At 41.1% G+C, this 13,632-nt stretch overlaps 1 protein-coding gene across 2 annotated transcripts in view; it reads left to right on the top strand.

Annotated features, from left to right (window-relative positions):
- GPLD1 (glycosylphosphatidylinositol specific phospholipase D1) overlaps positions 1-13,632 on the top strand; it is a 513,772-nt gene that overhangs the window by 447,598 nt on the left and 52,542 nt on the right. For both annotated transcript variants that reach the window (XM_085605993.1, XM_085605992.1), the window contains one exon: positions 2,569-2,729. In XM_085605993.1, coding sequence (XP_085462119.1) covers positions 2,569-2,729 — 161 coding nt within the window. The remainder of the gene's footprint in view (positions 1-2,568; positions 2,730-13,632) is intronic.

The raw sequence follows: 13,632 nt of genomic DNA, 5'->3' as shown, positions 1-13,632 counted from the left end.
CACTCTTAGAACTGTGTTGTAAATAAACCAGATTGTGTTTATCTAATTGGGAGGGGTACCTTCTTTCAAGTTAATAAGCCAGTTTCTGACAATGCTGTTCAATTAGTTATCCAAGGTTGTAGGAATAAGTGGGACAGCTTTATCTTGACTCACCTTCTTCCCGAATATCCATTGCTTCAGTTATAAATAAATAAATAAATACATAAGTACAGTTTCTCATATTGTTCCATATGAGTCTGTCACCAGTGCTGACAAAGACCAGGGTGAGGAATACCAAAGCTGTCTATTTTTAATTCCGCTTCATGAAGAAAACGTCTTTCTTCCACTAACTTTGACTTTCTGTTTATTTGTCTCACTCTTGCACTTTTTTATTTCTCTCTCCCTTTGTCACTGTTTTCCTGTCTTATTCTACCTCCTTTTTCCATTTTCTCTAATTTTCAATGGATCAGTTGACAGAAAATAATCACAGCCAATAACTATGGACATTAAACATTCCTTTTCATAAATACTAAACTCTACCATGCTATTCCTCAGAGAAGGTCTCTTGTGCGGATCTTTTTTTAACAACTGCATGACTGGTTGTATCAGGTGAAACTGGTCTGAACAACATGTTTTCACATGGTCTTTACTGATTGCAGACAGCAGAATGTGTGCAGTCAACACCGCTAATTAAAATATTAAAGGCCCAGGCAAACACAGGTGACCACTGGCAAGGAGAATAAAGGGTAATCTGGAAACACATCAAGGTGTGAACATCAAAAGAAACAGCTACATGACTGGGTGCTCGTCTGAAATGAAATTACACAGTGGCAATAGCCACTGTGTAGTTAGAAGTGAGTCAGAGTATCCATAGGAAGAGTGGTTTTTGTTTTGCTAATAACTTTGGCGCGATTTGCCAAATCTTCACAAAACTTTCCAAAAATGGTCATCTACTTCAGCTCCTTCCTCGAATGTTTCAGGGTGATCCATCAAGTGGGGCAGACAAAAAGAAGGGGTCCAAATACTATTTTTTTCTCCATGCAATTTCCATCTGAAAATTAGATGATACAGAAAAATCGGCTGAACGGAATTACACTAAATTTGGCAGAAAGCTAGATATTTATCCAGAAAGTGTGCTTTGTGTGATGCTGTGTAAATCTTTTCAGCCGTTTCAGAGAAATTAAGGTTTGAAAAAATAGCAATATCTGTTGCCGCCGGGCTCCTGCGGGACTCACGTGGGACTCTAAAGGCAAAATAAATTCTTATTTGCTGGTCCCCCGAGAGTCTTGTGGGACTGAGCAATGTGACTGACTGTCTGAAACATGAAGAAAAATGTTGGGGCCGTCATTACAGGACTTGGGTTGGTCGCATACATATCATAATAAAACAATAATTTACATATTACAAAACATAGAAATTCATTGAAAAAAACAAAGGTGACAGTGGAGTTATACTTAAGTAAGGTAGTAAGATTTTAACTTACATTAAAAAAAACGATGATACACTGCATATAAACGCACATATCCTTACTGTAGGCCAGAACAAATATACCAAAAAGTCAATTATGTAAATATCATCTCATATTTATTTAATATTTCTAAGACATAATTATACACATGATAAATAAACACATGTTAAAACTCAAACATATCACACTCCAAGACAGTTTTTAAACGCAATTTTAAAGATTTTAATTATTGGTATACAATGTTTTTAGTAAATGCGTATGAATTATTAAAGGAACATCATTTATGTGCAACAATTGGTGATATGTTTGAGCTTTAGCATGTTTTTATTTATTATGTATATATATTTATATGAAATAAGTATCAGATAATATATGCATACTTTATCTTTTAGAATTATAGTAGTTGTGGTATAAAGTAAGGACATTATTCAATAGGAAGTACAACTTTATTATGTGGTTTATCTGTCACAAAGAGTAAAACTTAGGAGGTGGTGTGTATGAGAAAAAACCCTGTCCCCTTTGTCAGTAAAGGGTCACTCCTTGTTGGTTATTGATATATGAACACACACATTGCAGCTCTCTTGACATCTCAAATCTACGACAGAGCAAGTTATACTTATCCCAGTTTCGTATAACCATTGAATTTCAGTAGTGTTTTGTTATTTAAACATTAGTATTTTTATTATTAAAAGACCTATGTATAACTCCATTTTAACCTTTGTTGTTTTCAGTGAATTTCTAAGTTTTTTTAATGTAAGGTAACATGACTACTTTACTTACATATAACTCCATTTCAACCATTGTGTTTTTCAGGGAATTATATATATATGTGCGCTTTAGGCTAACACCTACATTTACCTAACCCATAATATTGAGTTAGGGCCCAAGGTCAGCAGAACTCCTCCCAAAAAACGCACATACCTAACCAAATTGGCTCTGTCTCACCAAGTCTGTGTCAACTGTCTGTAACATGAAATAGTCATCCATCTGTTTCTTCACAGTTTCTATATTAATAAACGTGGCCATAATTTACGTGTGATAATTTATTTTCGTTACTTTTACAATGTATTTTATTTTTGCTACATTTCCTCATTGCTGATTCTGTTCTTGAAAACATGAAGATGAAGTGATCGTGGCTTCCCCCAGGAGAAATTTGGACATCACAACAATACTATTTGGGGCAGAGGCTGGCCGCGTTTATATATACAATGGCAACAAAACCTCCTCTGGTCACGTGACGGACCAATGTAAATCTTGGTTTTCTCCCTGCCCAGAAGAAATGGTAAGAAACTTGATGTCTACTTCAACTGTAGCTATTCTTCAGTCCTAAAGTGTACGGTTATGAAATTATCTTTGAGCGTGGCCCAACTAGATAATGTTGTAGTTATCACCATACAATAAGAATAAAGATAACGAATAGGGAGAGGAAAGCTTAAGAAAAAGCAGGGTGATTTTGGGGTTAGGGATCTATGACCCAGCGCCTTCACGTCCTAACCAGGACCACTGGTTGAGTTCTAATTTAAATCCATCAGACGGGGGTAAGCAATCAACCTTTATTGTATTTCATTTTTCTCTCATTTCTCGCTGTTACAATTTCGGATTTCTCAAAATAGTTCAAATCTTTGGTATACTTCATCAAATGCACCTTTATTGATTTGAGAGGTCCAAATATACAGTCATCCACCACATGTTCTGAAGGTCAAGCCCTCTTCCTCAGTGCTGTATTCCTTCTGTCACACCCGTAAATGTAGTGTGGAACATGCTGTACGTTCAATCAAAAGAGCAGAGCTGTATGTCATGCACCTTCTTGGTCCCACCCACAGAGATGACACTGTAGCCGATGCTGGACCTCCTGTCCATCTCAGAGCCACACTAGATCGAAGAACCAAGGGCCACATGTTCAAAATTTAAGATTTGTGATTGAAATTTACCTACCTCATAAATATTGATGCAGTAGATCGCAATTTACAACCCATTAGGAATCGATGCCATCACAGGGATGATGGCCTGTTTAGGTTAGCAGGCCACCATGTCTGTGAGTGCTTTTTAGGTCTCGCCTGAGCCAGCGCATGCGCTACTCTGGCGAGACTTTTAGTTAGTGGGCTTCAAAAAGCCCTACCACAGCTTTTAGTGAGGCATAGAGCTTGCGGTTACGCGCACAATCGCGCGCGCCTCGCTCCGCCTCCGCCTCTCCATCTTCCTCGCCTTCAATGTTCCTCCCCCTCCCCAGTACTACAAATGATGCAATCCTGTAGCATACTGCCGACTGGTTTTGGTTTCATCTGGAGCTCTGGCATCGTGTTGATGTTCTATTTATTCACTTTGGCTTTTGAAATATTTCCCGTTTTCTGTATCCAGTTGGTGTTCAGAACTTCCTCTTTCGCTGTCATTTATTCCTCAAGCTAACATTTGGGCTTTTTTTTTTTAATAAATATCCGACAAGTGCTCGGTGCTGCATTTTCGTGTTCCTCGTTTTCGGCTCAGTTGTTCACTGAAGAGTTGGTAACATTTACTGCATATATTTAAATGTCCCAGGGTTCTTCTATTTTATGCACATACACCTGCAATTTGGTTTCACTCATTATATTCTGACATTCTCATAAGGCCTTAAAACGAAGGCATGTTTCATTTTCTGGTCACACTTTCAGGACTTTCCGCCATCCTCCCCCTTCACATGTAAAACATGTTACACACGCTTATGACTATATGGCATGTGACCAGCTGGTACTTCCCCTATTAAAATGCACCCCCTATTAGGACTGCATCACCCTCTCATGCTTTCGCGTAATCACCGTTGTCCACATCACCATGGTTACAAGGAGGCTGAAAGTATGGAACTAAACATGATGTTTACAGACGTTGGCTCGTCTCTGCTCTTTGTGTTTATTGGCCAACCTACAAAGTTGGTTTGGTATCCAAGAGTGCCCAGCGGCCCCTCAAAGTCTGTCCACACAAACAATGGTGCGGATGTCCCATCAACAAGCAATAGCATGTCACGTGTGCGATGGCCTGCTGAGTTGAATATTGTCATGAAACAAGCTTTGGATTTAGAGCCAAATGCCAGCTTCATGGCAGTGAAGACATTTAGACCCTCCCATCTCTCGCCATCCGTTTAAAGCTGTGTGCTATATTTGCAGTAATAATGCAGACAAGGTAGTTACTTAGCTCTGATGCGGTAATTATATCCTTCCACATAGGTAATATATACATTACCGATCTTTAGATTTGGGCAAAATTATAAAGAAGCTAAAAGTGATAAATGTGTGGCCATCCCCCCAAAAAGTCAAAACCACAGTACAATAGTACTGTTAGGGAGTGGCTGGGCCTCTAAAAAATTAAAAATAATAAATAATAATAAAATACCCTATGCCATAGAGTAAAGTCGTTTTTATGTTGCGTGTATACACGAGGTATTTATGTAAAGCTAAAGACAGTGGGGAGATTAACACAGTTAGCAGCAAAGATGCAGCCAACGAGTCATTGTGATAGTAATGTTTTTTTTTAAACCGATTTTATTGAGGGTTTCAGATAGAAGTAGAATATACATTTACATCTATCGTGTATCGTGATCCACAATAAGCATCCATCACCCGGGCAGCTTGCCCGTTCTCATTTATATAACATTCCCCCCTCTCCCCCCATATTGATAATGTGCAAAAACCCTTGCTGCTTTATCAACATCAGCTGTATGATAGAAGTATGTACAACTTATTTCCACGCTCATTTTTAAATAACGGGGTCCAGATTTACAAAGAATTGATGCAACGCAGGACAGAAAGCGTAGTTGCTATGTTGCATTGCGTGAACTGAAGAGAGCAGAACTGCACCATATCTACAGGAAGTGTGCAGTTCTGCGTTCTACCTGCTCCACTGCTCTTTCAGCAGTCATGCGTCAACACAGGCACCCTTTCGCCTTAGTGCAAAGGTGTCTGCATTGTGGTCAGCATTGTTTTTGGTGGATGACTGCATAAAAGCTTTGTCTTAATGCAATTTCATCTAAATGCAGCACACATGCAAAGAGGAAAAAAACAAAGGAGAAATAAAAATATTTATTTTTGTTACCCCAGCCTCAGAGAGACACAAGTTTTTGGTGTAAATCCATGGCTGCAATTCTCTGCCAATATGGATACATCAAAATCCATGGGTGGATGCAAAAAACACGCCGAGGTATTACCAAAGTAACAGCCCATTGACGCCTTGTGTTACTTTTAGTTACAAACCAACACAGATCGCTGTTTGTGTTGGTTTGTAAATACCAACTTGGATTTGAAAACTTTGAATTAAAAAAGCAAGGCAAACCTGGCGCAGAATATTTGTACTGATATCTGTCTGGGGAAATTATATATTTCAAAACACCTGAGGCTGAATGATCGTGGCAGGCTGTACAAATGCTGCAAAGGAAGTAGGGACAGTTTCAGAAATGCGCACATGGGATGGACGGTGAGTTTGTCCATGAATGAACACATGTATCATGGAAATGTACACTGGGGGAAGTTTCATATATTAGTTAACAGATTCCTGTAGTGCTGTGCACTATGAGGAAATAAGGATGTTTTATAATTAAGGCTCCTGATTTTCTGTTTATACTGGTCTTTACAGATAGAAACAGACAGACGACTATTTTCTAGTCCGTATCATGCATGCCAATAGACCCGATTCGGTTGGGAGTTTTCCAATTTTGAAGCAAAAAAAAATGGCTTTATTTTGGCTCTCCTGCCTGAAATTGCTTTGCCTTCAATAGAAGTCAATGTGGGAAATGCATTCCTATGATTATTTTTTTAGAATCTCCCACTTTAATCCTCTAAAATGTTGGCATGAATACTGTAGTTATGTTTAAATGTGTGTGAGAACGGAAATTAAGTTGTGTTTTGAGGGATTTTAAATGCTGTCAATCATGACTGCAAGGCCAGTAGCTGTGTGCATTGACAAGTAAGATGGTTTACAAAAAATGTTTTTTAGTGATGAGGCTTCTAAAACAGTAGATATGCACAGAATTTGCATGTTTTCATGTATGTGTTGCGCTACTTACAGTGAGCCTATTCTCTACATTCTGGCACATTCTCGATGCTCATTTGGCTTTTCCTCCTTCACGGTGGCCAATATTTACGTGCATTGAGCTTGATATGGTGAATTTTAATTCTTCCTTCTTTATGGCCCATAATTAACGCGTATTGATTTCACTTCCTCAATCAATAGTGGACCTACTTATTGTGAAGCGATTTCTACATGCAGTGATTCTCACATGGCGCGTCCTAACTTGTAGAATCCACTATCCCTTAGTGGATCCTCCGAGCAACTACCTGGGTGGCTCACCCCTGGCACCCTTAATTTCTGCCTACATCCTACCTCTGGGTGAGACCCTACGCCATTTCCTGGACCCGTACACACACGTCCTTCCTCCACCCTCTCTCTCTCTTCCTCCACCCTCTCTCTCTCTACTTCCACCCTCTCTTTTTCTACCTCTCTCTCTCTCTTCCTCCACCCTCTTTCTCTCTACCTCTCTCTCTCTACCTCTACCTCCCTCTACCTCTACCTCTCTACCTCTCTCTTTACCTCTCTCTACCTCTTTCTCTACCTCTCTACCAATACCTCTCTCTCTACCTCTCTCTCTCTTCCTCCACCCTCTTGCTCTCTACCTCTCTCTCTTTACCTCTCTTCCTCCACCCTCTCTCTACCTCTCTACCTCTCTCTCTCTCTACCTCCCTCTCGACCTCTCTACCTCTCTACCTCTCTCTCTCTACCTCTCTCTCTCTCTCTCCCTCTCTCTCTCTCTCTCTCTATACCTCTCTACTTCTCTCTCTATTTCTCTCTCTCTACCTCACTCTTCCTCTCTACCTCTCTCTACCTCTACCTCTCTCTCTCTACCTCTGTCTCTACCTCTCTCTCTCTACCTCTCTGTCCCTCTACCACTCTACCTCTACCTCTCTACCTCTCTCTCTACCTCTACCTCTCTCTCTACCTCTACCTCTACCTCTCTCTACCTCTACCTCTCTCTACCTCTCTCTCTACCTCTCTACCTCTACCTCTACCTCTCTCTCTGCCTCTCTCTCTCTACCTCTCTCTACACACCTCTTTCTCTCTCTTTACACACCTCTCTCTCTCTACCTCTAAGTGGCAGCCGGAGCCTGATAGTACTGCTTGTCCTTTAAAAAAAAAAAAAGCATTGGCATAGCCAATAGGTCTCGCCTTTGGGGGCTTATAAGTGTTTAACCATGCAACAGTTAATGTTGTTGCACCAAGGATATTGCGCCGCATAACTAAATACTTATAAGGTCCCAAAAGCGAGACCTATTGGCTATGCCAATGCTTGTTAATAAAGCAATCTTTTTTTTTTTTTTTAAAGGCATCCGAAAACAGAATGCGTTTAAAAAAAGAAAATCAAAATGATAAGTTTCATTTTTTGTGAGCAGGAACCACAGCCTGTTCTTAAAAAATATTTGTTTTCCATTTTCAGAGGATAATGGGTCCCCTCAGGGCCCCTTCCCATTTGCGAATGGGTTACCACCTCCTTCAAGTAGTCGGTAAAATATTTATGTTTTGCAACTGTAATTCGGTCACAAAACATTCATACATCCCATTCAGATTACGCATTTGAAAGAGATGCCCTAAACATGCCCCTTCTAAATAGCAAATCGCAAACACAAATTGCGATTCGGTAACGTGTTACCGAATCGCAATTTGTGTTTTGTACATATAGAAAACATTTTTGCAGTTCATAACGGCCCAATCGGCCATTTCTGACCGCAAAAATGCTTTGTATATGTGGCCCCAAACTCCTTACATCATGCATGGCCCCGTGGAGGGAAGCGGGGTTGGGATAAAATAAAAAGAGAGATTTGGGGCACTGGATCTGCTCAGAGGCTGTACCACACTGCATTACAGAATTTGTCACTTCTGAGATCTTCTGTGTTTGCGAGGTAGATGTGCACTGGACCAGAACCTCTGATTTTGGGAAGATGCATTACACTGGAAATAACAAGAGGAGGTAGTTACTATCAGTGTACTAACAGGCCTCAATATACCATGACTATACTTTGACATCAGTACCATACACTTAAAGGTTTCATCAGCAACACAGAAGCAGAATTTCCAAGATCACTGATTGGCGTTTCTGGCACTCCCAGGAATCAATTTAAAATGCAGATTGAAGTTACTGGTACTCCCAGGGATAAATTTGGAATACAGGTTGGAGTTACTGGCACTCTCAAGGATAAACTCGGAACACAGGCTAGAGTGACTGGCGCTCCGAAGGATAAACTCGAAACAGATTGGAGTTACCGGCACTCCCAAAGCTTAACTTGAAACACAGATTGGAGTTACTGGCACACCCAAATCTTAATTCAGAAAACAGATTGGAGAACTGGCACTCCCACGGCTTAACTTGGGACACAGATTGGAATTACTAGCACTCACAAGGTTTAATTCGGAACGCAGATTGGAGTGACTGACACTCCCAAGGATTAACCTCGGAGCACAGATCTCGGTACAAGGTTCATACAGATATCATACTCTCTGAAGTGCTTTCTCTCTGTACTTCTGTTCATCAGGGAAACATGGTGTTAAAGTCTTTAGTTCTTGTGCAATCATGTTCAAGCACCAAGGTTGCAGGAAGGGTCCAGAGCATGAAAATACAAGAAGATCTGGTAGAAATCACAGAGAGGGCATGGAGAAAAAGTCTATAGTCTTTGAAGAGGCTAACACTCGGTCGTGCTTACTACTATAGGAGGATTGGTGCGCACTAACCTGATATTAAGTACTTAGCCTTGTTGTTCCACTGAAGTTGGAAAAAGGTTTTGAGGTTTTGACTAAGGGAGTCACAGGGGAATAGAGTAGCTGTGCAGGAGGAAGAGATGAAGGAGGCGTCAAGGGAGCTGGAGACACGGGAACCACCAGTTCAACTTGGACTTGAAGGAGACTAGAGTGCTACTCAGTTTGGGCTAGATTCTTCATGTGAGTGGGAATGGTGAAGCTTGTCCCGCCGTTAGTGAGGCCAAGCCACAACTCAAGATTGGACGTGGCTTATATACTCTCTCTAAGGCTCAGCGGATGTAGCTAATTCACGTGTGCTAGGAGCCACATGGCCGCCTGGAAGGTTCTCATTATCTTTGAAGGAAACACATGTTAGTACAGTTGCTTTAACCTGACAGGAAGAGCAAGTGCTATTTGGCAGTTGGAACCAATTAACCAGGAAATGGATGTATCGTTATGGCTCAAGCGTGCATAATGGAAAACAACACCAAGGATCTAGTAACAGTGGGTGCAAGGTATTCTATTGGTTCACAGGATTCTGGGGGAAGTCTGCAGAAACTCAATTGCAAACCACACCAAGGCACTAGTAGCGGCGGGTGCAAGGTACTCTGTTGGTTCTCTGGTGGGGGATGCTTGCAGGGATTCAAGCGGAATGTAATCACGGGCATTGGAAAACATCAGTCATGGTATCATAGAATGCCATTAAATGCCACATGGGTAATACAACATGAGAGCTGCGTGCTAGGCCCATTACACAGAGGGCGCATGAGGGGGTTGTGACACTTTATAGGTGGTGTGTAGTAAGATGTATTGCCTTCCTAATGGGTCTGTCAAAGGAGTGCAGGGAAGGCAGGAGCGTACATTACATGTACAAATGTGACAGAATGAATACAGCCATGAGGAAAAAGACTTGTCCCTAAAAACACCAGTTGCCTGGCTATAGGTTTGGAACTAATAAATGAATAAAGATGCATTTGATGAATTATACAAGAGATTTGGTGTAAACTATTTTGAGACAGCCAAAATTGCAAGAACAAGAAGTGAGAGAAAAAAGGGAGCGGAAAGGTGAGTTTGTGTGTCTAAATTGTTGGAGGGATTTGTGTTGTATTTGTGAGTACAAATTAGTGTACATTTTGTCACCAAGGGGCACATGCATAAAGCTAGGCTTTTGCGATTCCTTAATTGCGATTTTTAAGGAATCGCAATTATGGAATCGCAAAAGCCTATGCATGTAGGAATGACTAAAATAATAGCGATTCTTACAAATTCCTTAATTGTGACTCGCAAATTGCGAGTCGCAATTAAGGAATGGCTTCCTATTAATTCCTATGGGCTTACAGGCCCATAGGAATGAATGGGAAATTGCATGAGCAATTTGCGAGTACCCAATAGCTACTCGCAAATTGTGCATGCAATTTCAAGGGTGCCAAAAGGACACCCTATTGCACCCCTGAAATTGATATGTGCACCCATGTTGTGCCCACATATGCCCCAAGGGCATGTGTGTGTGTGTAACTTGGAACTTTGAAAAATGCACTTTAGTGCACTTTTCAAAGTTTTCGGTAAATACCATCAGGGTTAAATTTACGGTATTTAGCGGACCCTAATAGCGAAATCGCTATTTTAAATGCAATCTTGCATTGCATTTAAGGCATCGCAATTTGTGATTCCTTAAATGCAATCGCAAATTGTGATTTTTGCATTCTGAGATCCTGCCCGTTTGCGACCGGTTTTTGCCTTGATGCATGTGGCCCATAGAGTTTAGAGCCAAGCCCAACCTAGGTTACCAAGGGCCTACACTTTGACCTCTGCTCCACTGTGACTGATCATGTCAGCTGAGTCACAAGGAAAGAAAGACAAAGGGAGAAACAGATATAGAAAGAGATGTATAACAAGAAAGGGGTTAATATAGAGAGACTGCAAGAAAGAGAGACAGAGAAGAAGAGCGGGAATAGGACAACTAAAGACAATGAGAAGGAATAAGGGAGGTTAAAGGTTATTTACATTGTTGTGTATTTTTCACAGCAAATGTTCACATCTCTTTTCTAAAAAACAGGTCCCAGATTTACTAAGCCTTTCTGTTGTCCTTTTGTTGTGCCCAATGTGAATGCAACTTTTGTGCTATAAGATGTACTTCTCGATCTGATGCAGCCATTTTCTATTACTGAGCAGTCTAGCTGCTTCTAGGATTCCTGAATGGGCTGGCCATCCTCGAGCTATATAGCAACAGTAGCACCTTGGCTGCTCAACAAACGTGTCCAGTGGGCACACCAAGGACACACCAAAGACAAGGCTGTCAGTGCTCATCCGAGCTAGAACATTTCTCGCTATGCAGGACCATTTGCATCAGAAACCAATCCTACTCCATGTATTTTCATACCTCTTACATATTTCTTTGACTTTCTCCTTGTGCAGTCTTCCACTCAAGCGTCTTTGAACAAAGAGGCATTTCATGTATTACAAAATGAGAATCTGTTTTACCCGAACCACCCTCATAGTGTCACCTCTTTCGCTAATACACCAGCCAAATGTAATAGTTTCAAGGCCTTTTTTTGCACAGTAAGGTCAGTCCACAAAAAGCATCACCAAATATTTGACCTTATCACCTATATCAATTGCGAGCTCCTGTTTCTAATTGAAACATCGCTTAATGAAGCCAGTGCTGTATCATTGATGAATTAGGCCGGGTTATTTCAGCATCATAAGACGAGATCACCCAAATATGATTAAGGAAATAGACACATTATCATGAAAAACTAAGGGTCTATTATGAGTACTGCTGTCCTGGGACTACCGTATATGCAGTGACGGTCCGACCGCCAAAACCCTGGCAGGCCCACCCGCCATATAATGAGTGGGATGGTGGGGACGCCACAAAACCACCACCTCCGCTGGGATCAAGGATCCCGCAGCAGTGGCAGTTTGCAAATGTCCTGAATATGCTGGCGGTGCTGATGCCAGCACTGCTGAGCATATTACGACCTGCATATCCACCGCACCTTTCATTGCGGGGTCAAAGACCAGCAGATATGCAGGTAAGGAGGCCCTAACATAATCTTGGCCTGGGGGTGTGTGAGGGAGGCACTCTCCCACTCTGACAGAACCTTTCCTGTTAACATCCCAAAAAAGAGAACTTAGTGGAGTTCAAGAATTTTGTATATTATATGCTGTTTAAGTGGTTAAGCATATAACATTCTAAATTAGTTATCTGTTCTAGATCTGGTCCTGCTTAAATGTAAACCTATTCACATCACATGACCACTTACTCGACCCTCTATTCATGTCTTACAAAGAAATTCAATGTGGTGATCCTATTTCCTTCTCATGAACAGATGATTCTTATATCAAGTTCAGGGCCCCGGTTTTGAATGGGAATACTACCTGTCAACAATTTTGCCTGCGCATCATTGCTGAGGTCCTTAAAGATTAAATATCAAAAATAGCAATCAATATAGAGCATTTTAATCCAGGTCACCTCCTTGACATTCTTCAAAATCTTATAAGATCTGCACTGGACTAAAATGTACCCAAACCTGCACTAATAGTAAACATCATCTCAGAAAAAATGTAAGCCCTGGTTTCCTGAAGATTTGAAAGAACTTAAACTAAAAGTACAGTGTGAAGAGAGACACTGGCATAAAGACTACTGTGATGTAATCAGTGCACAATTGTATGTAAGAAAGAGGCTTGAAACACAGATTGTTCCAAATGAGTTTCCTTAATTCTATTAACCCTGGATAATTGCTTGAGGTCTACTGATGAAGGAGCTAATCTCCTACACATTTCCTCATTCCCCTTCGTCCTTGTTTCTGATTTCTCCATTTCATCTGGTGAGGTTCAGTAGCAGACTGCAGCACTGCCCCATTGTCTGGCATCAGCAATATGACATCCCCCTCTTAAATGACCATATCAGCCAGTCACAGTTGTTCGTTTAGTTGGAAAGAGTTCTTGGGCTTCCACTGAATCTGCACCTTAGTTGACTCGTGAGCCAGGATCTCACAATCAGATTCACTCATACTTTTGGGCTCCATCATACACCTTGTGTTTGGGTCCAGATACTCGCCTGGAACATGGTATGGTTGGAAATGTGTGAGATGTTTCACTTTGCCGCCTCCTGACACTGCCATTGGTTCCATTTCTTTTCATCACTTTCATCTATGTGTCATCATATCAGGTGTCTGATTTGAAACCTTGCTTTTTCTTTACTAATACCAAATTATCTTCTTTTGGCTCAGAGTCTTGAATATGTACCTTGACATCTGCATATTTGTTTATCTTCTCCTTTCTCACATGATCCCGGGTTCATTTTTTTGCCTCTGACTTCCTGCACTGTTGCACCAGACACTTTCCTGCAGTGGAGACAGTTGAAAGCCTGCCAGTTTTGGTCTCTCACTGGTGAGCTGGCACAGATCAGAATCTCGAAGAGCATTATAGGC

Source organism: Triturus cristatus, chromosome 5_1 (genome assembly GCF_964204655.1).
Source record: "Triturus cristatus chromosome 5_1, aTriCri1.1, whole genome shotgun sequence".
Classification (NCBI taxonomy): Eukaryota; Metazoa; Chordata; class Amphibia; order Caudata; family Salamandridae; genus Triturus; species Triturus cristatus.
Note: the sequence above shows the minus strand (reverse complement) of the source record. Positions and strands in the feature narration are given on the sequence as shown.